Here is a 27,309-nt window from a genome sequence, read left to right on the forward strand (position 1 = left end):
TGAGGGTCCAAGGGTCCCCATGTGGGGACCAGTTGTGAAGCAGAACTGGGACAGAAAGTGAGTTTGGGGGATCCATTGGAACCCTCCTACTCACAGCTCATGGGGACAAGGAGGAGTGAACGAGAGGTAAAAGGAAGAGGACCCAGGTCAGCACTTTGGGAGGAAGCGGGGAGGCTGGTGGCCTCTGGCTGAGGATGAAAGACACCAGCAGATGTGGCCAGCTCCCGCAGTGAGATTGCTGCCTCCCGCTCCCTCACTGGATCCCCTGTGTCACTTAATGTTTGCAGTTAAGTATTTACAGATATGTTCCCATGGCAACCAAGGCTTCAAAGTTAGTCTACAATTCTGTTTTCTCAAATGTGTTTCTCTGGTTGATTGCACAGTGTTCTGGAAGCTGGCCAGGGTGAGTGAGTTGCATTTCCAGCCCTGTGCAGTCTCTTTCCCCCATCCCCTTCTAAACACACCCTCCTGTGACCCATCCTCCCAGGATGCTGGGGCTTGGTCTGGCTGTCCCAGGGCCGAGAGCTGGCAGCCTGCTCTCCTCCACTACCTGGAACCTTCAGTTTAATGGATCCATTGCAAGCTCCCTCTCCACCAAGAAGCCTCTCCCAGCTTCCCAGTCCATAAGGAAGACCTGAGCACAGGGCTCCCTCTGTGCTTCTGGAGATTCCTCAAAGGTGGGGCCTTCCCTCTTCACCTCTGATCCTGGGGAGCTGGCCCTGGGCCTGGTATACATAACCCTGGCATTGTAGACATTTACACTGCTCACACCCTAGCTCTTCCACAGCACCGCTGCTGGAGGTCCCTGTTCTGTTCACTCAGACATTCATTCCCTGAGCCTCTCTGCTCTGGGCCAGGCACTGTGAAAGGTATGGAGACACAGAGAGGAATAAATACAGAATCCTATCTGTGTGGAGCTCTTCTTTTAAGTGGGGAGAGGTGGGTGACAAATAAGAAACGATCGGGTAGTGGTCTGTGCAACGAATAAAGGAAAACAAGGTGGCCGATGGTGCAGCTGGGACTACCTTAGTTGGCAAGTCAGGACAGGGCTGGGTGAGAGGGATGCATAAGCTGAGATGTGATGAGCAGTGGCATGTGGGGGGAGGCACTGGCAGAGGGAAGAGCTAGTGCAAAGGCGGGAGCAGGGGTGTGTAAACAATAGCCATGAGGCAAGGAGCTACAGCAAAGGATGGAGAGATAGGAGGGGGAGTCATGGAAGCAGCAGGACCAGGGTTGGTAAGGACCTTGGACTTCCACCTGAGTGAGATGAAGCCTCTCAGAAGCCTCCAGAGAGTTGTGCAGTAGACAGACAAGCTCTGGTGGGGCCACCATGTGGAGAGGGAACTGAAGGGGCATAGAGGTGGAGACATGGAAAGGAAGGGACGTGGAGAGCGAGGAGGCTCAGAGTGGGTGGAGGGCGGAGGAAAACTGCCCCGGCTAGAGCAAGGGGCCATTGCAGGGGCTCCCACAGGCCCATGTCCGCACGTTCTCGTCTTTGCCTGATTCTTTGTCTCTTTCTTTTAAAATATCCATCCCCCTTTCCCTCTGGTAATCACCACAGTGTTGTCTGTGTCTATGAGGGTTTCTTTTCTTTGCTCAGTCCCCTCACTGTTTTCACTCAGCCCCCCAACATCCCTCCCCTCTGACGGCTGTCAGTCTGTTCGCTGTGTCTGCGAGTCAGTTTCTATTTGGTTTGTTAATTTTGTTCATTCGATTCCACATATAAATGAAATCACATGGTATTTGTCTTACTCTGGCTTATTTCACTTAGCATAATGTTATCCAGGTCGATCCATGGTGTCACTGAAGGTGAAATTTTCTTCTTTTACTATTGAGTGGTATTCCATTGTGCAAACATACCACAGGGTTTTTATCTACTCATCCACTGATGGGCATTTGGACTGCTTCTAAATCTTGGCTACTGTAAGTCATGCTACAATGAACGTAGGGGTGCATATATTCTTTTGAATTAGTGTTTCAGGTTTCGGGTTGCTTCAGATCAATTCCCAGAAGAGGAATTTCTGGGTCAATTTTAATTTTCAATTTTTTGAGGAAACTCATACTGCTTTCAACAGTGGCTGCACCAGTCTGCATTCCCACCAGCAGTGCACGAGGGTTCCCTTTCCTCCACATCCTCTCCAGCACATGTTTGTTGGTTTATTTTTTTTTAATTTATTTTTTATTGTTATTCAATTACAGTTGTATGCCTTTTCTTCCCTTACCTCCCCCCCCCACCCCAGCTGAACCCACCTCCCTCCCCCACCCCCAACATCCCCCCCGATTTTGTCCATGTGTCCTTTATAATAGCTCCTGCAATCCCCCTCTTCCCACTGTCCCCACCCCACTCCCCCCTGGCCACTGCTAGACTGTTCCCAACCTCAATGTCTCTGGTTGTATTTTGCTTGCTCTTTTCCTTTGTTGATTATGTTCCAGTTAAAGGTGAGATCATATGGTATCTGTCCCTCACCTCCTGGCTTATTTCACTTAGCATAATGCTCTCCAGTTTCATCCATGCTGTTGCAAAGGGTATAAGCTCCTTCTTTCTCTCTGCTGCGTAGAATTTCATTGTGTAAATGTACCATAGTTTTTGGATACACTCGTTTGCTGATGGGCACTTAGGTTGCTTCCAGTACTTGGCTATTGTAAATTGTACTGCTATGAACATTGGGGTGCACAGGTTCTTTTCGATTGGTGTTTCAGGGTTCTTAGGGTATAATCCCAGCAGCGGAATTGCTGGGTCAAAGGGCAGTTCCATTTTTAGTTTTCTGAGGAAATTCCATACTGTTTTCCACAGTGGCCTCACCAGTCTGCATTCCCACCAGCAGTGCACGAGGGTTCCCTTTCCTCCACATCCTCTCCAACATTTGTTTGTTGGTTTATTGACAGCCATTCTGACAGGTGTGAAGTGACAGCTCATTGTGGTTTTAATTTGCATTTCGTGATGATTAGTGACGTTGAGCATCTTTACATATGTCTATTGACCATATATCTATATGTCCTCTTTGGAGAAGAGTCTATTCAGATCCTTGCCCCGTTTCTTAATTGGATTTTTATTAAGTTCTTTATAAATTTTTGATATTAACCCCCTATCAGATGTGTCATTGGTGAATATGTTCTCCCATTCAGTGGGTTGTCTTTTCATTTTGTTGGTGGTTGCCTTTGCTGTGTAAAAACATGAGTTTGATGTAGCCCCATTTGTTTATTTTTTTCTTTTGTTGCTCAAGGCAATATATCAGAAAAAATATTGCTATGAGCAATGTCCAAGATTTTACTGCCTATGTTTTCTTCTAGGATCTTTATAGTTTCCAGTCTAACATTTAAGTCTTTAATTCTTTTTTAGTTTATTCTTGTCTATGATGTCAGAAGGTGGTCTAATTTCACTTCTTTTTTGCACATATCTGTCCAAACACCATTTATTGAATAGACTATCTTTATCTCATTGTATGTTTTTGCCTCCTTCAACAAATATTAATTGACTATAAAGATGTGAGTTTATTTCTGGGATCTCTATTCTGTTCCATTGATCTATATGTTTTTATACTAGTGCCATGCTGTTTTGATTACTATGGCTTTGTAGTATAGTTAGATATCAGGTAGTGTGATTCCTCCAACTTTATTCTTCTTTCTCAAGATTGTTGTTGTTGTTCATGGTCTTTTGTGGTTCCATATATAATTTTGATATATTTGTTCTAGTTTTGTGAAACATGCCATTGTTATCTTGATAGGAATTGTGTTGAATCTACATAGATTGTTTTGGGTAGTATGGACATTTTAATGATGTTAATTCTTCTTATCCATGGACTTGGTGTATACTTCCACTTATTTGTATGTTCTTCATTTTCTTTCTTCGGTGTCTTACAATTTTCTGAGTACAGATCTTTTATATCCTTGCATAAATTTATTCCTAGGTATTTCATATTTTTCTGATGCAATTGTAAATGGGACTGTTTTCTTTGTTTCAATTCTGATAGTTCATTATTGGTGTATAAAAATGCAACTAATTCCTGGATATTTATTTTTCATCCTGATAGTTTATTGAATTCATTCTTCTGTGCTAGTTGATTTTTTGGTGAAATCTTTAGAGTTTTCGATATAGAATATCATGTCATCTGCAAATAATGCCGGTATTACTTCTTCCATTCCAATTTGTATACCTTTTATTTCTTCTTCTTCTTCTCCTTCTTCTTCCTCTTCTTCTTCTTCTTCTTCTTCTTCTTCAAGAAGACCCTTTAAGATTTCTTGTAATACTGATTTGGTGGTAACAAACCCCTTCAGCTTTTTCTTGTCTGAGAAGCTGTTTATTTCTCCTTCAATTTTAAATGATAGCCATGCTGCACAAAGTAGTCTTGGTTGTATGTAGGTCCTTGCTTTTCATCACTTTGAATATGTTATGCAATTCCCTTCTGGCCTGAACTGTTTCTGTTGAGAAATGAGCTGACAGTCTTATGAGAGCTTCCTTGTGGTTAACTAACTGTCTCTCTCTTGCTGTTTTTAAGATTCTCCCTTTGTTTTTAACTTTTGCCATTTTAGCCATGATATTTTTTGGTATGGGCCTCTTTGGATTCATCTTGTTTGGGGCTCCTGGACTTCCTGGACTTGAGTGTCTTTTTTCCTTCACCAGGTTAGGGAAGTTTTCAGTCATTATTTCTTCAAATAAGTTCTTGACCCTTTGCTCTCTCTGTTCTCCTTCTGGTAACCTTATGATGTGAATATTGTTATGCTTCATGTCGTCCAAAAAGTCCCTTAAACTATCCTCATTTTTTAAAATTATTTTTTCTTTTTGCTACTCTGACTGTTTTCTGCTACTTTGTCTTCCAAATTTCTGATTTGATCTTCTGCTTCATCTAACCTACTGTTGATTCCTTCTAGTGTAGTCTTCATTTCAGGTATTGTATTCTTCATTTCTGACTGGTTCTTTTTTATGAGTTCTATGTCCTTTTTTATGCTCACTATCTCTTTGTTGAAGTGCTCACTAAGTTCCTTGAGCATCCTTATAATCATTGTTTTGAAATCTATATCTGGTAAATTGCTTGCCTCTATTTCATTTAACTCTTTTTCTGGAGATTTCTCCTGTGCTTTGATTTGGGGCATATTTCTTTGCCACCCCACTTTGGTTGCCTCTTTGTGTTTGTTTCTATGTATTAGGTAGCTCTTCTATGACTTCCAGTCTTGGTAGGATGCCCTTATGTAATGGGTGTACTGAGAGAGCCAGTGGCAGTTTCCTTGATCACCTGAGCTGGGTACTTGAGGAATGTTTCTCATGTGGGTTATTTGGACTGCCCCCCCACCCCCAACCTTGTAGTTGAGTCTTGATTTATATTGGTTGGTTTGTACACGAGATTGACCCTCAGGCCAGCTGACTGTGAGGATCGACCCATTCCTCAGTTTATGAGCTGCTGTGCACACATGCCATACAAAGTGGAATTCACCTCAGCAGGGTCTGGTTCCTTTCAAGATCTCCCTTTGTATATGCTGCTTGTGAAGCTCATTGGCTCCTGCTCTGATGTTGTCTGAAGGTGGCTAATTGGTGTGTTGGTTCTGGGTCCTCTTGGGAGGGACTCTGGTGCAGACCAGTATCAGATGCTGCCTCTGCTGGGCCTGGCTGTGTGTGGGAAGGACCAAGCTGCACACCAAGGCCAGCTTTTACCAGTACCGTGGCTGGGGGCAGGTCAGCAAATTTCCAAGGCATCCCAAGATCTGCCTCTGCCTGCCTCTGCCTGTTGGTTGCCTGCTAGGTTCATCACTGAAAGAGCCTCTGGTGGTATTCAAGATGCATGAGGTAGGTTCTCAGTGAGTCACCATGTAGGGGCAAGTGGTGTTTACCAGATTGATACAGGTTCAAACTTGGTGCCAGTCCTGGGTCTGAGGCCCCTCAGCAAATGTCCCAGGGTATAGCAAGTCTAGCTGCCATTTGCTGGGTCCTCACACACCTTTTGGTAGAGTCATCAGGATGAGGCTAGCAGAGTTTATTAAACCCAAACAGACCAAGATTTGGCCATGTAAAGGGAGGGTTCTGCATTGGTTGGGTGTGTGAAAGGAAAATGGCCCCTGACCTAGAGCCACACAACTCAGTCTGTCCCAGATTCTGCCAGGAGCCCTATCTCAGCAGGGCTGGGCCCAAGGGAGTCAGGAGAATGAGGCTAGTGGATCTCCTACGAGGGGGAGGGGCCAGTCAGGCGTGGGGAAGTGTGTGGGGGGTGTTTTCTACCCCAGAGCCACACAACTCAGTCTGTCTTGGATTCTGCCCAGACCTTGGCAGTGCAGAGCCACCAGGATTCGGTAGGGTGGGGCCACTGGGAGCCCAGAGAGTGGGGCTAGCAGATCTCCCAGAGGAGTAGGTGTCAGTCAGGTTCATGAAAAAGTAGGGGGGAGTGGCCCCTGCCTCAAAGCCACACAACTCAGTCACTGACACCCCCTGAGTCTGCTCAGACCTCTACACCCCGGCCCAGGCATCTTACTCCTCAGCAGGGTGCAAGCTCCACAGGGTGGGGCTACAGGGAGTCCAGAGGTCTGCCTGATTCTTCCTCTCTGACCTCCATCAGACTTGATTCCACAAGAAGGCAGAGACAGGAACTGTTTCCTTGCACTTGTAGATGTGCATTGATTGCTTGCTGCATTTCACCCTGCATCCCAGCACAGCACCCAGCACAGCATTCCCAGAGGGCAAAGATGGCTGTCTCCCACAGGCCCCAGGGCTAGAATTGGAAAGAGCCCTGAGGACAGGCATTCTCGATCCAGTTCAGTGCACTGGGGGCTGCCCCATGTAAGGCAGGGGGTTGGACCAAATGACCACATGGTTTCTCCCAGCTCAGCCTTGCCTGAGTAGCACCTCCTGGGTGGGAGATGGGTTCCAGAGAATAAGTTCCTGTTCTGTGCCACCCCTCCTCCCATCCATCACTCTCTGTCAGACCCAGCTAAGAGTGAGAAGTCGCTGACTCTGCTAATGGTTCAATGAGTGGCTGTATCTCTATTATAAATGATTTAAGTCACGGGCATTTAATTGGTATTATAAATATGATTTTTATGACAGTATAGGAAATGGTGCACACTCTGTTACTATACATCGTGGAGCATGCATGTCTCTGGAGTGGCATGCCCTCCACCTTCCACCTTCTTCCTGTTCTGCTGGCCTTCCCACTACTGTCCAGACCTCCTGCCTGCTCCAGGCCATGACAGGCAGAGGAGGAGGCGGGCTGTTGGTATAGGAATGTGGACCTGCCCTGGTCCCTCTACCGGGGTCTGCAGGAAGGTGTGTGGGCTGGGTCTACTCTCTGACCCTCAGGGAACTTATGACCTTATTGAGGAGCGCAGACACATACATACTCACATAAACAAAAAGGATTGTGTGGAGGCTGAGAGAGGACAGGAAGGGCTGATGCAGTCCAGGGAGGCTTTCTGGAGGAAGAAGGCTTTAAGCTGGGCTTGATGGCCAGGCAGGATTTAGAGAAGGAATGAAGAAAGGAGGGGCTAAGACTCAAGATCTCAGAGTCACATCTGGGTTCCAATCTAGGTATTAGCATTTAATTTTTGTGTGACTGTGGGCAAGTAATTTAGTTATTTTGAAACTTAAGTCCACATTTGTAAATTGGACATGTGATATTACCAGTATGAGTAGATCCATCACCTCCTCTGTTCTGGACACAAGGCAGATTACATTAGAACTCTTCATACTGGCTGTTCCTAAGTAACCCCATGCCTGCCCTGTACTCGTGATAGAGGGAATGGACAGCTGGGGCCAGACTGAGGGCACTCTAGAAAGGCAGTCATAGGAAACAGGAAAACATTGTGGATTCCTGAGCTTGGGTATAGAGTATCAAGGTGGTTTGAGGAATACCTTGGCCAGGATGGTGGTTGGTATCCCCACCCTACACTGCTCCTTGCTGTGTCCCTCTAGCACTTCATTCTCTGCAGAAGTCTCATCATTTAGCTCTGGTTTCATGCACCTGCCACCATCCACCTTTCTCAGGACCCTGCCGAGCAGCAGCAAGGGCTCTGAGACTGAATTTGAGCTCACAGCTAGGTCATGGATGCCACCTCATTGCACTATCCCTATGGCCCCTTCTTCTGAGCTCTGGGAGCCCTTATCCCGTCTCCCCATCCTCATGCCCTGAGCTCTTTTGTGGGAAGCCAAGGAGCTGCCATACCCTAAACCTCAATCAAGGTCGGGCAGCACAGGATCCTGGTTTCCATGGCTCAGCGCAGGGGTCTTTCGAAACTACAGACAATCTAATAACTCAGGTGATCCAAAGGGTTGGACAGTACCCATATCAGTTTGACTTTGGAAAGTATGTTGACTTTCACAGTGAACAAGTTGGGTGCTATGGGAATTTGGCCATTGTAAGAAGAATCCCAAGAAGACACTGGAAGGACTATCTGAAGCCCACTGGCCACTCCTTCCTGGATGGAGTTACCCACCTAACACCCCTACCATATCAGTACCCCTCCCCCAGCCCTGCTTCTACACCTCCTGCTGCTCCGGTAGGCGGGGTGGGGTAGGGGGGCTAAGTCCCCAGTGCATAGGGAGAGTGCAGTTATTGTCAATATTGACAGGACTGGAGCCCCCAAAAGTACCCCCTTGCATAAGAGCCCGGAAGGCCTCACACTACCTCTGTTGTCTTGTCACTGAGGCAAGCAGCCACCCTCTGATCACCCAGGTCAGCAGCCAGGGACAAGCTCAAACCTCTGGGAGCCCCTTCTAATGGGGAAGCAGCTGTGAGGACACCTCTGAGGGAGGACACAGTCAAGGACCACATTGGGAAGGTACTGCGGTGACACTGGGTAGCACAGGACTCCCCAGCCCAGGTCTCCTGGAGGGGGTGAGTGGGAGGGAAGGGCATGACAGAGAGGGACAAGCCAGTCCAGATGGGAGGTGCAGCTGAGTTTCCTAGAGGTTGCGGGTAGAGATGGGGTGGCTGCAGCAACAGCAGAGGAGTGCAAAGTGGCCGCATGTTAGATCTTTGGGAGAGCAGGGCTGGGGGCAGCTGTGGCCAAGAGCAAACCACCCTCTTCCACCTCATCTCTTGTCCTCCGGGATGGTAAGAACGGCAAGGGGCACAGGCTGTCTGAGGGACAGGGCACAGCAGCCAGGTCAGGGCAAAGGGGCCCTGAAATGGAGGCATGGGAGAGCAGAGTGTGGAGGAGGCTTGTCCTGCAGGAACTGGGGGCTCTAGAGGATGCTGAGCAGGCCAGGAGCTGGACATTGTGTGGCATTGGGGGCCTGGAAGGAGACCAGACAGGGAAGAAAACCTGGTGGAGAAGGGCTACGAGGTACTGGCCCAGACTGGCACAGTGTCCTTAGTACTTCCTCTTATTTGTCACCCTGGGGTGAAGGCATTGAAGGTTGGAATGGGCAGGTGCCAGCAGAGCCTGAGGCTCCCAGTCATTAAGGCTATGAGGAAAGGCAAGTGCTGCTCTGTCCTGTGTCCTCTCCCCCAACCCTCCCTAGGCCTCCTGCAAGGCACCACTTGGGCCTGCTCGCCTTCTGTCATAGGGAGGGACTAACATTTGAAATCCACTCTGAGGGCCCTTCCTCCCTCCCCATCCTCATTGTACCCCGTCCCCCAAAAAGGAAAACAGTCATTGAAATTGAAAAATGGTGCTCGGTGAAGGGTTTAAAGACATTTTGAATTTAAAATATATTTAAAAGGTCATTTTCAGCAGTAATTATGATATAATTGTGGGCTCTTAGCAAAGGCAGAGTCCCACAGTAATGTTAGACCAAATGGGAAGTGGTGAGCACCTTGGTCTGCTGGAGCCTCAGCACTGGGCGTGGTGGGGCAGGGGCGGGGGGAGTGGAGGGGATGCCGCACATTCTCCCTTGAGAGCTGGTGTCAGGGTCACCATTGGGTCCCCAGGAACAGGAACTACACAATTAAATTTGGCCCTGGCACAGAGGGTTCTCTAAGACCCCTCCTAGAGCCCTACGTCTGGGCTTTGGGGGTTCATAAGGACCCTCCTGTGGAGCAGAGACTGGGATCCGGTCTCCTGACTGTAGGGCACCCTACCTTCCTGCCACCCACCCCTCCCACAGGCACCACCCTCTCTGTGTGCTTCCAGACACTCACTCTGGGGCTCCCTGGCAGCAGGCACCCCAACCAATCCCAGAGAGCCAGCCCCCTGGGGAGGCTCTGTAGAAGGCTCCCCTGGCTCACAGCCCACCTTGCCAGGCCTGGACCCTCTGCTTTCTCAGCCCTGGGCTGAATTTGCAAGGAGCCTGCCTCTCCACACTTCTTAACCATGACCGTGGTCTATACTTTTGGGAACAGTGCAGTCATGACTACACTGGCTACCTATTTATACCTCAGTGATTTCTGATATCTCAGTGAACACACCCACCCACCCCTTGGCCCACTTTTCTCCCTTTCAGGAAGTGCACCTGTGCTTTGCAGAAGCCTCGCCCACATAGACGCACAAGCTTTTTTGAAGTAAGCCACTGTATGAGAACCTACTGTTAATCGATCCTGGGATATTCTAGAAGGGCTGGCCCGGCCCCAGGGGTTCCATGAAAAGGCAGGCTGTCAGGCTATGGGGAGAAAGGCCAGAGGACAGCTGAGAAGGCGTGTGTCTGGGCGTGTAGAATGAGTCCGATGAAGGCGCTAAAAGTAACCTGGCAGGGCTTCATGCAGGAAGGGTGTGGTGCCCAGGCGCAAACCAACAAAAGAAAAGAGGAGCCAGGGGCCTCGAATAAAGAAAGAAGCTGCTGTGTCGGCCTCTCCCAGGCTGTGGTCACTGTCAGCCCAACTGTGGAGAGGTGGGTTCAGTTACCCAGGCTTCTGTAGGGTCCCCCAAAGCAGCAGAGCCCCTGCGATCGGATGAGGAGTGCAGAACCAGGGCCTGGAGACAGTGTTTTCTGCACCTGGCCCAGTCTTCAGCAGCCCAGTTCCTTTGGGGGAGGAGCAATCCATCCGCGGGGGTCCCCTCTTCCCCTAGGCCTTGAGGCAGAAGGAGCTGCGGTGGGCACACGTGAATCGCTTACAGGGACGGACGTGGTTTGACTGCACTGCCCAGATGAAGGGCACAGGGTACAGGTGGTCCCCAGGTTCCAGGTGGAGCCAGAGGGACGAGGGGAGGAGAGGGTGGGGGAGGGATGTTGTGGCCAGAGATCAGAGCCCTGGAGGTGGCTGTAGGGTGGAGGGAGGCAGGAGGAAGGAAACAGGCGAAATATAAAAATATCTGGGAGAAGCGCAGCGCCAGGCCACAGTGTTATTAACTAAAGCATTTCATAAAACTCTAGCCATTAATAACAGGCTGCCGCCACGTCGGGGTAATTTATTCAAATTGCGGGTCCCGGACGGAGGAGCAGATGTTTCAGAGCTGCTGGTGTCACAGAACGAATTCCAAGGGAGAAGGGGGCGGCACCATGTTCCTGGCGGGTGGGGAAGGGTCCTTAGCCGCTTAGCAGGTCCCGCATTCCACAGGGAAGTGGGGACCTCACCACCTCTGCGGGCTGTGGGAGGAGGGAGGAGGGGTGGGGCGGAGGGCAGCTAATTTAGTTCAACAAGTGCGAGACAGAAAACCGGAGTGTGAGGATAGGCAGGCAGGTTCTGCTGCCTAGAATTTCGCTGCTGCCACCTCCCACCGTATCCAATTGAGATGCCACCTCTTACTCAAAGTCCCCCGTGGTTTTTCCGGACCCACAGCCTGGTGCTGGGAATCAGAAGGGCCTGGGTTTCTTCCCAGATGCACCCACCCCCACCAGCTGGTGACCCCAGCTAGTTAACCTCTGCACCTCAGTTGCCTCATCTATACAAAGGAGCAATGATGGAGCCAGGGAAGAAACACAAGGACCCCTGGAAGGACCTGGCCCTTGCAGGGGGCCTTTAAGTTCAGTCGGTTTCCTGTACCACACCTTATGGCCCTCAGTCATAGTTAACTCAGTGCTTTGATTTGAGGTCTTTTCCTGCCTCCCAATGGCTACATTGCTTTCACCCCAGCCCCTGACAGACTGTACCCCCCTGGAGCCAAGAACCCTGGCAGTGTGCCCATAAGTTCTGGGCATGGAGTGCTCTGCCAACACTTAGGATGCCTGTGGCTTTCTTCTCTCCTGGGGAAGGGTCCACAGAGCTCCCATGGGCCTCCCCTTGGACTCTGTTACCCCTCAGCACAGCCTCCTGGGTCTTGGCCAAATCTAGGTTGGGTCCTAGTGGAGGTCAGATTTCAGAGTCTGGCCACCGTTTCCAGGACAGAGACCAGGGAAGTCAGTTGGCTCCTGGACTTGGGCCAAGACCTGGGGACTTAGAACCTCTGTAGATGAAAGCCCTCCTGACTGATTTTGCCTTTTTGGCAAATCAAACATCTCTCTCATGAAGCTGTTTCTGGCTCTAATTTACTCCCCTCCTGGGAGTGTCTAATGCTGGGAGGTGGCGTGACACTCTCAGCTGATATCTTCATGTTGTGAATCCCTGCTGGTGTGTGTGTGTGTGTGTGTGTGTGTGTGTGTGTGTGTGTGTGTGTGTGTGTGTGTGTGTGTGTGTGGTGGGTCAGTGGACCAGACACGGCAGGGCTCAGCAAAGTCTGAGTGCTCTGTCACTATTTCAAATATATAAGAAGAGGTTTTCTCCTCTTTTCTGTATTTTGTAGATCTGGATGCATGCTTATTGAGTGGGTTTAAAGTGGGGCTCAGCTGAACCCAGGGATGTGCTGTAACACCCTCTTGGTTCCCAGGCTCATGCTTGGATCCCGTGCCCACTGCCGACCAAAGGCCTTCAGTGGCCCCTGACAGCCTGTCGTGGTGAGCTGTGGGTGGAGACAAGGGTGACGCTCTGGAAATGTTCCAGCTGGAGGCAGATACGTCTCTTCCCACAGGCCCAGCCCGGATGGTGCCACCATAATGTGATGAGCAGACAATGAGGTGGCCCTCCTGTCCCCCACACAGCCCTGAACTGAAATGATACCACTAGAGTGATATTCTGTTAGGGAAAGATTGTTTAAGGAAACTCCACCCTCAGCAAGACGGGACCAGGGCATTTATCAGATGCTGGAGGCCCAGGGACCAGGCAGAGGGGCCACCTTTGCCATCTCCGTGGTCTGGCCTAAGGACTGCCTGGAGGTGACACTATGGGGGCCACCAATAACCCATGCCCCAGGAGAGGTGAGGGGAGATGGGAGGGCTACGATGGCAGAAGAGAGCTTGCTCTCCCAACTTCCAATCTGGCCTTCCTCCAAAGTACCCCCTGCCCACCTGGCTGGGAGGTCAGTGGTAGCTGCCTGCCCCATGCTTCCTCTCCTGGCCAGTGGGACCTGCTCCTAGCTCAAGGTTCATTCCAAAAGAAGGAGAAGCGTAGCCCTGCACTGGCGGGGCAATCAGCACACTCCATGATGAATGGAGCCTGTGTCACTCAGTGAAAATGAATATTTCTTTGCGATAATGGCCAGATGGTAGCAACTCTCCGATCCAAATTAAAACATGCATGATAAATGCCAGGAAAACAGAGGAAGACAAAACCCCAACCTGGAGTGAATTCTCTCTATAAATCTTCCCCCTGTGCCCCCCCTCCCCCACCACCACTGCGGCCCTGCTAATAGCCATTAAATTATTAAGATGCACTGCAAGGAGAATGCCAATGTCAGTGGCACCTTCCCCGCTGCCCACTGCCGCCCCCTGCCTGTGTGCCTGACTTTGGAGGGGTTAGGGAGACAAAAGAAGGGGCTGTTTGTAGGCCGGTGGAGAAGTTTCCCGCTTAGAGACAGAAGTGGGAGGCTGGCCTTATGGTGCCAGCACTGAGGGAGGGCCTGACGCCCGGCCAGGGTCTGTGGAGGGCTGGCTCTGCCTGCCCCCGAGAAGGGAGTAGTCTCCTGAAGAGATGAGAAACTGATAACTACTGCCTAACTTTGTGGCTCCGACAGAGAGCAGGAAGGGGCTTCTGAGCTGGGAAGACCAGTGAGGAGCTGCTGGAGAAAGCATGCCAGCAGGGTGGACCCTAACAAGGGCTCTGACCACATGGATCCGGGCAGCTGGGAAGGGTCAGAGAGGACCGTCCAAGGGTGGGCTGTGTCTGCTGAAAGTGGCTGTGTACTTGGAGGTCTGAAGGCAGCAAGTATTGGGCAGAGCAGGGATGGTTCGGGACTTTGCACTTCCTGGTTACAATAGGGTTCTTGAGCTTACGGTTTAATTCCCATGGCCCCTGCCCATCCTCTCACAGCTGGAGGCTGCACAGGTCTCTCCTTGGTCTCTGTGACACCCCGTCCTGTCCTCCCTGCGGGTGGCCAGCCTTTGCAAGTCCAGCTTCCATCATACACCAACCTCCTCCATAGTCCCCAGGACTCCCCATCATCTTCCAGAAAACCACCAACTCTTTAGCCAGGCACTCTTTGGAACCCTCTCCTCAGGCCAGCTGGTCTCCTCATCTTCCTAAGAGAGGCTCTGTGCCGTGGGTCCTGCTTTCCTTGTCTCACTGGCTTCTCGGGCTGAATCCACTCCAACAGGCAGCCTCCTCTAGAAAGCCTTCCCTGTCTGCCCTGGCCTGCGCAGCTCTCCCCATTGCCAGCTGAGGCTCACTGTCTCCACTGCTCAGGTGGTGCTCAAGAGGCAGTAACCTGATCCCCCACCAGAATGGGAGCTTCTCTAGCCTGAGAGGTCAGCAAAGGTTCAAGACGTCCTCCTGGAACCCCATGCATCTCTCTCTCATGGTCAGCTCTCTGCAATTCTGAGTCCCTTCCAATTGGCCAGCTATGTCTCAGCCTTAAGTCTCCTAAGACACCTGGGCTAGGTATCCAGTGTTAGGGTGTGGTGTTTATGATGTTGGGGCCATGGGTCTGTGCCTAATATGCCCCCCCCAAAAGAAAACAACTCCAAAAATAAAAACAAAAGCCCATGCTGGCTGGTCCCTGCTGACCTCTAGCCTTTGCAAAGCCTTCCTCCCTCCCATGCTCAGACGGACAAAGCTCTGAGCACCCAGGCTGGCTCTCTGCTGGGCAGACATGGACTTTTTCCTCCTGCTCCTCCTAGCTGACCCTACACGCTCAGGCAGACCACAGATAGGCGCATCCTGAGTCCCCCATCCACCCTCCCATTCTCAAAGGGCACAGGTGAGGGCTACAAGGAGCTGAGAGCCCATCCTGAAGTCTGGTGGGAGGTGTCGACACTGGGAAAACTTTCTGTGCACACCAGCACCCCAGCACAGACCCATGGGGAGGCAGCAAGGCCTGGAGGTCTGCACAGAGGGCTGAGGTGCGGGCTGACTCCTGGCTGCGTGGTCTTGGGCAAGTCTCCTCTTCTCTTGCTTCCCTCTCCTTCCAGTGGGGTTGCTGCTAGGTCAACATTGCAGGGCTGTCCCAGGGCTCGAGGCTCTTGTACTGGAGGCTCTGAGTGACTTCATGGAAGGATCAAGGGCCTACAGTCTCTATCCCTCTTCCTTCCAGAGCTGTAGCTTTGTTTTAGCAGTCACTGCTGCAGCATTTCCTAGATCCCATGTGCTGGGCTGGGAGGGGAAAGGAGCAGGGCTACCTAACAGCAGTCAGGGCAGCAGGAAGGCTGGGCAGCAGCACACAGAACCAGACTCTGGGGCAGGCCTGGTGAACTTGGACTGAAGGGTGAGAAAGGACAAGATACCCCAGACCCAGATACTGTGTGTGCGTAGGTGTGCGTGCCCTGGAATTTGAGAAGCAATGAGACCCAAATGTACCTAATCTGAGTCTTCCAGAAAGTGGACACTCCTCGCCAGCCAAGTCAATTCTTCTCCATTATTTAAAAAGCATTTAAGATGCCACACGTTTGCCTTTCTTGTCTCTGTTTTCATGTCTTTGCCTGCGACACTTAGCCCAGATGCTACCTCTTGGTAAACCTGTCATTCCAATAATCACCTCCTCCAGGAAGCCTTCCTTGTCCGGCCTAATTCACATGTTCAGTACAGCTCTGGCAGTGTGATTTTCATTTGCACTTTGTTGGTCACACCTTGTCAGAGATCATCACCCCTGTCACCTCCTCTATTTTTCCGTGGACTGCACTCGAAGAATAAAATAACTGCAGCAGCTGTCAGCAGGGAGGGTTCCATCGTTCACCGACTGCGTTCCACCTCCACAGCTCCAGAGGGGTGTCGTCATCCCCTCTGCAACAGGAGGTGGCCAGCATCACTGTGGGAAGGGCAGGATGCTTGTGGTCGGAGCACCTCGGGGGTACCCAGCACTGTCCCTGCTGGCCTGCTCTGGCTCCCTCCCCTACCTCTCTAAGCGTCCCTAGACTACTGTTTCCAAAGTGCCACTCTTATGTCACTCCCTGCCCCAAAGCCTTAGAGGGCTTCCCTTTGCTTAAATGCATCAATTTAAAGCACCTTTCAGAAATTAGTGTTTCCATATTTTACCCTCCCCGCAAAGTAGACCCTTTGTTCTGGCCTCTTGGGGCCCTCCAACTTGGCTTTGACTCAGGTTGCTTTCCCACCAGGGAAGCTTCACCCTTCCTTGCTCAAATCCTTTCTGCTCTGAAGGCCAAGCAGGTGTTACCTGTTCTGATCCCCCTGATTTGCACTGTTTCTCCCAGCTTCTCCCGCACCCCCTGCACAACCTCACAACTCCCGTGTTGTCATCAGGCTGTTCCAAGTGAGGTGAGCAGGGACCAGGGGGGCACTGGAGATATGGCGCCCCCGTCAGGCCTCGCCCAGAGCAGCGCCAAGGATGCTTGCACTTATCTTGCCCATCTCCCAAGGCAGTGGGGTTCTTCCTCCTGCATGCCCACAGTGCCTGCAACAGGATGCCACGGAAGCAGTGACGGGGTGGGAGCCAGAGGGCCATGGTCCGCTCTCTCTGTCATTCCTATTCCTGTCATCAGCTCCTTCAGCCTGGGCACACAGGAGGCAGCTCTTAAATATCATCCAGGAGCCCATTTGCAATGATTAATATCCCATTTCCCCTGAAACAATCCTTTGCTAAATTAGCCGGGGCCAGAGGGAATTTGGCAAGGAGCGGAGGATCTCAACTTAACTTGCCGAATGGATTTTAAAAACCTCAAAAACAAAATGCAGATCAATCAACACCCCCTTCCCCCAGCTGAGAACGGGAAGTCCATTTAAACTCAGCAGGTTTGCAGTTAATTATAATTTCGCACCTATGGCAGGAGTTATGAGCTATTTATAATGTGTCTGCCCCATGAGCGCCTCCACCGGGGCTCCCTAGGGTCCCTTCCCACCAGCCACCTCCTTCCCCTACCACGAAGACCTGTCTTCACGCAGCTGTTGTTTGAGTTCAGTTGTGTAACCTACAGGAGCTTCATGGATTAAAAAAATTTTTTTAAACAGATATTGGGAAACAAAAGAGACAAAGATGCTTTTAACTTTTAAGTCAGAAAGAACATGGATTGTAGAGTATAAAGCCCGCAGGGCAGGGGAGCCTGGCACCAGGATCTAGGGAACCTAAAGGATACAAATGCCTAAACAAAAGCAGGAGAGATGGTGCTCAGAAATGTGGTAGGACTTCCCACCCATCAAAGAGGTCAAGCCCCGGGTGAGCCGCTGGGCCTGGTGATGAGTAGTCTGCCCTTCGGCCCCACCCTAAGCTAGACCACCTGCCTGCGGCCTAGCCCGGCCTGCAAGGGCCCCTGCCCCAGGCTGCTCTCTGAGCACCAGCAGCGTCTGGGCTGTGCGGCCTTTTGTCTGACACAAGCTTCCCAAGCGGAAAGCTAGGTAATGGCTTTTCTTAAAGATTGGTCCCAAACAAAGCAGGGATTCAAGTGCAGGAAGGATCTGCCTGGGACATTGGCTTTGGGGCTGGTGTTCAAGTGAAAACATTACAATCTGCAGCTTGAGAAATTCCAGTGGGAATAGGGAAGGACAGGTTGATAAACAGGGTTCCTGAGCTCTGAACAAGGAGGTGGAGAGAGACTGTGGAGTTGCTTTCCTTCTTGATAGTTTTTAAAAATGGAAGGGGCTGGGTGAGGGGCAGATTCTTGGGGCAGGGTGGGCGTGATGGTGCCTGGGGCCATTCCAGGCCACTGGGGTGCCATGTCCTGGCCAAGAGGGCAGTTAGCTATGCCGCAGCCAAATGTTGGCCGTAACCTCTTGCCCAGGGCCCCTGGGCCCAGCCACAGCTGTGGGAATGGAGGATGGGGACATCACTGTCTGGATGAGCTGAGGATGCTGGGGGTCTGCAAGGTCTGATCGGAGGTGAAGTGGAAATGCACCCCCAAAACATACACATTCATACAGGTGCCCACAGTGGAATATGCACACTGCCCGGCTTCCAGGGACTTCTATGGGGACACAGAAGGGGGTGGTGACAGTGGGGTATTTTCTGCTCTGAGATGAAGACTCCTTCCCCTTTAGGCAGCTGCTTTGGGGCCTCAGTCACTGGACCCCTTCTCAGCCCAGGATCACACCCTCTGGGCCAGGATGGAGTTAGCACTGCTCACTCCGGGGTCTCTCAGGGGAGGGACTAGGGCGAGGTGTGGTTGGACTCCTGCAGTGGAACTTGGCTGGCGGGACAAACAAGCCTGTTCTTTGGGCACAAGCCCCTGCCCACCCACACCCCACGGGCCAGGGGAACCTCGCCCAGGGAGTACACACTTGCCCTTCACACTTTTCCTCACACCTTCCCCACCCTTCTCCCTGCACTGCGACTCAATCAAAGTGAACCTTCATTCCTGCTGTCCAGTGTAACCGCAGATTCATCTTCAGTGGTCTTCAGCTTCATGTTTAGTGTGCCCCTCCCACCGGGCTTAAGGCCTCCTAGCTGGGCCCTGAGGGCTTCCTGTACATCCAGAAGCTTTTGTGAAGTAAGTCATTTGTTGCCTTTTAAGAAAGGAAAATTGAAACTTCTTTATATTGACTTTTCATAAAGTGGGATTGGCCTGCACATCCATTTCATCTAAATGCTCGCTCACTAAATTGCCTCCCTAGAGTACGGGACTAAAAAGCTAGAAAAGTCCAGAAGTGGGAGACCCAGCATCTGGAGGTGAACAGTGTGACCACAGGGCTCCTGGTCCCCAGGACGTGGCAGGAGCAGGGAGCTGCCCCAGGAGGCCTGAACTGGTCAGCTGGTCCCCAACAGCCCCTGGAAGGCCTCCCAGACAGTGCCTTGTCTGTGCCTGGAATAAAATAATACTCAGAGAAGAAATGAGGAACTTAATAGGATTTAAAAAGCCGCAGGAACCAATGGGGCTACAGATGGTGGAGGGGCTGGAGGACGGAATCCGCCACGGTTTTATGGCGAGGAACGTGGCCTTGTGAGGGCCTTGGAGCCACGGTCACAGGCACTGTGTCCAACCTCATTAGCTAGCCCAGCGGGACTCTGCTGCCACACTAGTGCTGGTCACCGTGAGGGGGGACAGGTGCCCTGAAGATGCCATTAAATGAACGGGGCAGCAAAAGGCTGCAGGGATGCTGCTTGGCTAAGTGACTGGGCCTGCACTTGCCTCAGGGCCCCATGTGGAAAGGAATGACTCACACCTGCCCCCAGCCCTCCCTTGTCTTCCTGGCCCTGCCCAGGTCCCGCCAGAGACAGACACGGAGGGCGAGGGCAGGGGCTGTGGGGGAGGAGTCCCAGGTCTGGAAATGGAAAGCATCAGGGACTGGAAGCCCTAGGTAATTTTGAAGGACTTCAGGAGACATAAAAGAAGTTCCTCTGCCCTCCAGAAGCTCCCCTGGCTGTCCCCAGAGAGTAGCTTACTCCAGCTACATCTGCAGGGCCCCCTTCATGGCTGGAGCTCAGGATCGCTTCCCTTGACCTCTCCTGGGCCTCCCCCAGTCCCGGAAGCCAGCGTGGGAACTACAGGGGCTTGGCCCTCCCGCCTGCGTCCACTTGAGGCCCTTCCACCATCATGGGCTCCTGTTAGGTGCAGTCTCAGCTGTCCCCTTTGCCTCTCCTCCCTCTGCCTGACAGAAGTCTCCTCAGGAAAACGCACCTGGATGGGCTGCAGAGGGAATTGGAAGCCACCCCCGCCCCAGCCCCCGACTCCTGCAGTCGCTGAGAGGCCATGGCCTCTTCCCCCAGCTCAGGCCTCACCGTCCCAGCCAAAGGCCGGTGTGGGCTGCAGTGTGTCTGTGCCTGTGTGGTTTCCAGTTCTGGGTCCCGAGGAGGCTGAGGGCCATGGTGCAGACCTGGGAAGACTGTTTCACTCCAGTGTCATGCCTGCCACCTTCCAGTGGGGCGGCCCCTTGGCAATCCCGAATCCCCTCTTTCCCCAGACTCCTTCCTAAGCCATCTTGGTTTCTAACTTCAACTCCTAAGTCATCCATCTTGCTGGGGGCGGTTTTCCCTATCGTTTCATAGTAATGAGGTAAATCCTGGTGGCCCTAGTCTGTGCCCCACCCTCAGCCACATTTATTTCCCACCTTACCAGGAGTGTGTGTGAAGTTGGGTGTGTGTCTGTGGGTGCCTTTGTCAGTGTGGGCGTTGGCGCGTCGGTATGAAAGGTGTGTGATCGAAAACAGCAGAGACCAGCCGCAGAGGCTAACCCTCCCTAGCTGGTAGCTGGTAACTGGAAGAGGAGGGGCTTGGCTCTCTAGGGGTCAGGGGAGTTAGCACACTTCTGCCGCTTCTGGGGCGTGGGTCTGGCAGTGGTGGGGGTGGGGCGAGGAGGGAGCAGCCCAGTGTCTGCTGCCCCTGGCCCTGGCCTCTGCCAGTCCTTTCCTCCTCAAGGTCCCCTACCCATCTGCTGATCTTTTTGGGCCCTTTGAGGCAGGTGGCCACACTCCCCAGCCCCCATCTTTTCCAGTTCAGCCCAGGGGGACCCCCAAATGCTGAGTCTGACTCCCTGAAACAAGCCCACACTACCTGGCTGCGGGAGCCTCACTAGGTCAGAGCCTTGTCCAGAGACCAGGGAGGATGACGAGGGAGGTCAGGCCTGCAGGGCAGCACCTGTAGGCCCTCACCCAGAGTGAAACTGAGAGAATGAAGGGCCCCTGCTGCCGTGGAGAGTCAATTCAAAATGCTGACTATGAACCAGTTCTTGGGCTGGTACCTCTGCCTTCGGATGCGAAGGACACCACAGTGCACGCCCTAGGGAGTGTCTTTACCTCTGAGACAGCTGGGGCAGGTTATACCCTCAGGCTTCCACCTTCCACCCTTTCGGTGCCCAGCCTGCCTCACTCTCTTGGTTAATGAACTGGATTGCTTATTTGGCGGCAAATCTGAGTTTAAATACAACTTGCTCCCACGAGCTCTGTGAAATTAACTGGGTCCTCCTTGCAGAGGGAGGCTCTTTCTCTTTCGGTTTTCTTTCCTTGCCTAGCTGGAGCCTTGGCTGTTCATGGTGGTCACAGGGGTCGTCTCCTCTCTTCCTGCCCAAGGACATTAGAGCTGGGATACCCTCTCTCTGTCTTGTCCCCCCCCCCATCAGGATCAGTGGCTCCCGTTTCTGATGGAGGCATGCACAACCCCTGGCCTTGTGTAGAATGCCCTATGTTTACTAGCCCTCACTCTCTCCAGCCAAGTCTAATCCTTTTGGTCCAATTCACACCTCCTCCAGGAAGCCCTCCCTGACTGCTCCAGGCCAAAATGAGGTCTCTTTTCTTTGATCTCCTTGTCCAGCCTGGTCTTGCCTCCCTCATCTGGAACTCTGCTCCTGTACCTTCAGTTGCCTTTAAAATAGTCCTAGAGGCAATACAAATGCCTGTGGTATCTTCCCACTGCCCGCTGAGTCAGAGTGACTATCCCAGGAGTCAGAGAAAGGCAGTACCTGGGTGATGGTGACTGATAGGCAAGGGTTCAAATTCTGGCTTTGCTGTCCTCTAGCTGTGTGAGTTAGAACAAGTTAGGTAGCCTCTCTGTGCCTTGGTTTGTACCTTTAAATGGGGCCAATAACTTCCTCTTCCCAAAGTTGTTCTTTGGACTGAACATATTTGTTTAAAACCATAGCTTTCAGTGGGTGCTCTGTAAACACTGGCTTCACTGGACAGTGACCCCGCCTATCACTGGACGATGAGTGGAGGCTCAGAGGGGATACCAGGCAAAGACAGGACTAGAAGCCTGGACCAGGGCAAGAACTGCTGTCCTGCACTCTTTCTGGGGAGCCCCAGCCAAGCACCCAGCCTGCCCCTCTCCCTTACAGTCAGTGCATTATGGATCCCTCATCTCCACACCAACCTCTTTGGCAGTAAGGTTGGAGCCAAGCCCACCCCAGAGAAAAAAGAACTGAGTCCCCCATACCATTCCGGATAGGACGGCAGCCTGTCGGCATCACCCTACAATTCATGAGAGACCGCAGCCCTGAGAGTCAAAATGCTGCCCCCCGCACCCCTCACAGAACTCCTGCCAACACACCCCCACGCCCATCTGTCCTGGACTCCTCCTGTGTGTCCGAGGGCTGATGTGGCCATGGGATGCTTCTAGAAGCATGAGATTTGAAACAAGAAGCTGGAATCCTGATGTGATGTCAGTGGGCCATGGCCTCCCTCTGTGGTGGGCGAGGCCAGGAGTCACCCTCCTCCTGCCCCCAGCCCAAGGTCCCAACCTGTACCCCGAATCCTAAGCAGAACACACATCTCTTTGTGCTGCTCCTGAGCTCTTAGGTGCAGGCACTTAGAGTGTGGCTGGTGGACGGTCCTAAGGACCCATGTGTCCCGTGCCCTCAGGGCCTTTGGGACACTGTGTAACCTCTGTAACAGGTTCTGGAGCTGGGATGAGGGGATGGGGTGGGGAGAGGCATCCCCCCTCCCTCTGGGCCACTTCCTTTTCCCACCTCCTCCTTCTTCCTCCCAGCTGTGCCCCCAGTGACCTCCCATCATCCCCCAACCCTCTTTCTTCCCAGTTTCTCACCTTCTCCCTCCTCCTGCCCCTTTTCCCTTCAAGGTTCCCACAGCATTCCTCCTCCTCCTCCACCTCCTCCTCCCATTCTGCCTTCCAGACCTTTCTCCTGTTCCCATTCCTTTCCTCTCTTTAAAAGCTCACCTATTCCCCATCCCCTCCACCCAGATGAAGTATTTAATGGATATTAAATTATTTTAAACTGACTTTCGCTTTTTTAAAAACTAGCTTGGTGATAGTGCTGACTCAGGATCACTGTGCTGTTTAATATTGAATATGCAATTAATAGATAGATGTTTAGGTTTGGCTCTGCTTCCCCCCTTTCTACCGCAGGAAGAATAAAAGAGCTGATTAATCGGGTTTGGGGCAAGTGTCAGTGTCAGGAGATGTATGGGAGAAAGGAGATGAGGTTAGCAACTCGGAGTCAGAGAGCTATTGCCTCGGAGGCAAGGGAAGGGAGAACGGGTTTGAGTTAGAGCTCAGTGTGGCCTCGCTGGGCAGCAGGGTTCCCACCACCCTGCTCTGCTTCTGGAGAAAACTGGCTGGATTTTGGGCTGTCTGCTCTGCATACTGGGTCGGGGGGCTCTCCTTGGGCTGACTTCTCCTCCAGGTGTGGAATCTCCCCTCCTTCAAGGCCACTTCCTCCCAGGCCTCTGGCGGCCCCTGCCTGAGGTGGCCCCTGTCGGGGACAGCAGGTGGCACTTACTCTACCTGCCAGGAATGGGGCTCTTGGCTGCGTCCTGATCCTACTACATGAACAGGTGTTGCAGGTGAGTCATTGCATGATGGGGTGACAGGGGCTGAGGCCCTACTGGGCCCGCCTCCCAGAGATGGTCTGCAGAAGAAGCCCCCAGCTTTGCCCTGTGCCACCGAGGAGAAGCCCTGCGTGAGGCCCTGGCCGGACAGAGCTCCTCCCACCGGCAGGGCTGGGGCACCTGGCCCTGGGTGTTTGAGCAGCTCTGTGTATGGACAAAACCAAAACAACTCGACACCCAGGAAAGGGGCAGGAGCAGCCGCGTGAACCAGGTGGGCTCTGCTGGTCAGGCCCTTCATGCCCAACCCATCTTGACCCCTGAACTGATCCATCTCCACTAGCAGGATGGGCAGCTCTCAGTGGGCCTGAGGGAGGTGCACCTGTGCCCTGGGGCATGGGCCCCTTTGGGAACAAGAACAAGACACCAGCTGGGCCCTGGTGGGTGGGACTTGGGGCCTTGTTGAGCCCCTGTGTGTGCAGGGGTAGGCCCCTCTGGTGGAGGGGGTGGTCTCCCAGCGGAGATCGGGCTGGTGTTTAGGGTGAGGCTGTGCGCTCCTGCTCTTCCCCCCTTCAGGCATCCACCCCTGAATCAAGCTCCAGGACCTTGACCTCAGCGGTCCAACACCCCCGTGGGAGCCTGTCTCAGACTTGCTCGCTCTGGCCTGAGCCCTCCCATTTCCCACCGCTATTGCCTACCTCCCGACCCAGCACCCTTTCACAGGTCAAGTCCAGTTACAGTGGGGCTTTCCTTGGTGACACAGAAGTGGGAAGAACACCTTTTCGGTGTCCTAAAGGCAGCAGAAGAGTGCCCCAGGACGTGCTACTGGTTACTCACTCATGGAAAGGACTGAACCCCACCATCCTGTAGACCCTAGTCACACTCCCTTCCCTTCACTGTCTCCCCCGACCAGTCACCCAGAGCTCCAAAACCCCATCCCAACTCTGAGCAGGGGAGGACAGGAGGAGGCTGCAGGAGTCGCTGCATTGCTGCATTGCTGCATTGCTGCATGGGGAACGGGAGGCAAGGAAGGGGAGGAGGGGGCAGAGACAAGTGGGCCCTCACGTGAAGGGGGCTGGCGCAGGCAGCTACTACCTCCTCGGCTCTCGCTGTCCGCAGGCTTCACCTGGATTGGCCGGTTCATCTGCAACAGAGCACAGGGGGACAGTGTTAGAGCAGGCATGGTGGTGGGGGGGAGGAGGCAGACACACCCACACCCAAAGGTGCACAGGTACATAGGCGCACAGACCACACGGACTGATACACGCAAGCGGATACCCAAGCGGCTGCAAACCTGAATGTCCTCTCTAAACCACACCCATTTCCCTTCACCCACATGGTCCCCGGGGCACTATTTTTACAGGAGGATTTCTCTGGGTTGGAGACCATGTGGTGTCCCTGTCCCAGCTTTGAGCAGCTCTTACTGGCCTGTGATATCAGAATCTGATGTGGCCCTGCAGTGCACCTCTGGCTGACCCTGGTACACAGCTGGCTTTGACAAGATGAGCTCGTCGGTCTCTTGCCAGAAACAGGGCATAGCAGTGAGTTTTACCCCACCCCATGCCGTCTCAAAGATGTGGGCTGTGAGGCCTGGGTGCCTGAGCTTCTGGGCCACCCAGCTCCTGGTTGATGCAGAGCTCAGGGCTGGGGCTCCTGCCTGCAGCCGTGGCTGCCCCCTTGGGGGTGTGTGAGGAGTTGGCAGTTACTTGACTCATGTGGTGTCTGTGTGGACACCAGGGCTCAGGCTGAGTCCCCACGGCTCCAGGCCACAGGCCTCTCTGGGATCCATCTCTGAGATCCATCTCTGGGATCCATCTCGATGCCCTGTTCAGGCCACTAGGGGTCTCCGAACTCCAAGAATCCCAGCCTCGCAGCCGTCTTTCATCCTTCCTGATGCTGGAGGCACCAGGGTGGGCTCTGCAGCCCTGAAGTCCCAAGATATTTCAAGCAATAAAAACAGTAGGAATCACACAAATGGAATTGCATTCTGTGTGTCTGCCAGTGCTTTTGCTTGCCACGCACCCCTCTTATCCCTTATCCCATTTATCCCTTATCTCAACAAAGTCCTGCAAGGCAGACAGGGCAGGTACTAACACCCCCATTTTATAGATGGGGAAGCAGAGGCAGGGCCACCCCTGGCAGGGTGAGCCTGGAAACCCAGGTCGCCATGGCTATTTTGGGGATTCTGTCCCGCACTGGGGACTTTTTGTTACTGATCCTCCTCGTGTCCAGAGGCTGGGCTGGCCAGTCACAAGCTTCCTCAGGCCTTCTGGTCTCTGATTCGAGGTGAGTTTTGGCTGCGTCACGACAACTGGGTGGGGGAGTGCGGGTGCTGGTGAGTCAGCAAGGTGACAACAAGGAAGGGCAGACTCACCGCCGGGAAGGACAGAGGCAGCAGGCAGGGCACAGAACAGAGGAAAAGGAGCCATGTGGCCAGGGGGACAAGACAGGACACTGGGGGCCAGTCCACCGAGAGGGGTCAGGGTCCCACTGTTTGCCCATGGTCCCCACTTGGCACGCCTTATGGAGCTGAGGGGAAGAGAGGTGCTCTGTAGGTAAGCTTGGCCAGCAGAGGAAACTGTCGCATTAGGGAGACCTCCAATCACAGAGAGAAGGAAGAGGGACGTGATGAAGTTCCTGACTTTGCTTAGGGTGCCCTGGCTCCCCCGTAAACTACCTACATTCCAGTTTCTGAGTGAAGGGTCCAGAAGGCTGAGCAGGCATCTGGCTTGGGAGAAGGGCTCCAGGAGGGTGCCAGGGTGCTCTTGGTCTCTTGTCCAGTGCTTTTGGGGACTCAGTACCCAAGCCTTTCCTAGACTGTCCCTGCCTCCTAGATCACACCTTTCTCCTCGTGTCCCCCAAACCTGCTATCTTTTTCTATGGAAAAGCTGACCTGGACCCAGGTCTGGACATCGTCTTCCCTTGGGCATGTTTCCGCAGCTCTCTTGCGTATGTAATTAGTACACTTCCCTGAGGTAGCGGCTGTTATCTCTCTGGTGCCAATGACAAGCCGGAGGTACGAGAAGGGGCAGGTCGGGGATTCAGCTGGGAAGGGTAGGCATGGTGCTAACAATGCCACGGTGGCTCAGCCTGCTCATATTTTATCTCATTTGACCCCAGTTACTCTGGGAGGAAGTCAGTGAGGACAATGTCCATCTGGCAAGGGGAATTTGGGGCCAGGTTCCTTGGGCCATCAAATCGAATACAACCTCTTCAGCCAGGCCCCTCACCTCTGGCCTCGACCACCTCTTGTCTCCCTCCATTCCCTACACCCCGGCACCTTCCTCCCCCAAGTCCACTCCCTTGATTTGCAAGCTCCTCTCCCACACCCCCACCAGCCTCCTCCTCTTGACCTTGAAGCCCTCCTGGTACTCCAGACAAAGGGTTCCTGAAAAATTCCCTTTTCCAAACAGAAGGTACCATCAAGCCTGGGAACTAAGTGGCAAGAAGAGGAACTCAGGTCCCTCATAGGGCACAAAACACACTGCTACACCTACAGGAGGGACAAATAGCTGCTACACACATTATGCTGTTGGATTATCATAACTTCCCTTAAGAGCATGCAACTAGATTGTCCTTAGCTTTAAGCTTCAGAGAGGTTAAGAAATGAGCCCGAGGTCACACAGGTGGTAAATGGTGATAGCAAAATGAACCAGAACTCTTGACACCTGACTACATGTCCAGGAGTTCCTGGGAACCAGACATGATGGGCCTGGGGATGATGGTCCAGGAGAGGTCAAAGCAGAAGAGGGGAGAGCAGGGGGCCAGATGGGGGATTCAGGCTTCCCCAGCAGGAAGAGAGGGGTCAGGTATAGCTGAGGAGGAGCAGGTAGAGGTGTATAAACCAGAGCCAGCCGGGCTCTGCCACTGCGCAGATGAGGGAAGG

General features: G+C 52.7%; 1 protein-coding gene across 31 annotated transcripts in view; it reads right to left on the reverse strand.

Moving 5' to 3' along the window:
- CELF4 (CUGBP Elav-like family member 4) overlaps nt 1–27,309 on the reverse strand; it is a 291,991-nt gene that overhangs the window by 47,825 nt on the left and 216,857 nt on the right. For 18 of the 31 annotated variants that reach the window (XM_024580474.3, XM_045187660.2, XM_024580472.3 and 15 more), the window contains exon 3: nt 24,489–24,567. In XM_024580474.3, the coding sequence (XP_024436242.1) occupies nt 24,489–24,567 (79 nt within the window). The remainder of the gene's footprint in view (nt 1–24,488; nt 24,568–27,309) is intronic. The other 13 variants (XM_024580478.3, XM_045187666.2, XM_024580476.3 and 10 more) reach the window with 1 other exon arrangement.

This window comes from Desmodus rotundus, chromosome 10 (assembly GCF_022682495.2).
Source record: "Desmodus rotundus isolate HL8 chromosome 10, HLdesRot8A.1, whole genome shotgun sequence".
Lineage (NCBI taxonomy): Eukaryota > Metazoa > Chordata > Mammalia > Chiroptera > Phyllostomidae > Desmodus > Desmodus rotundus.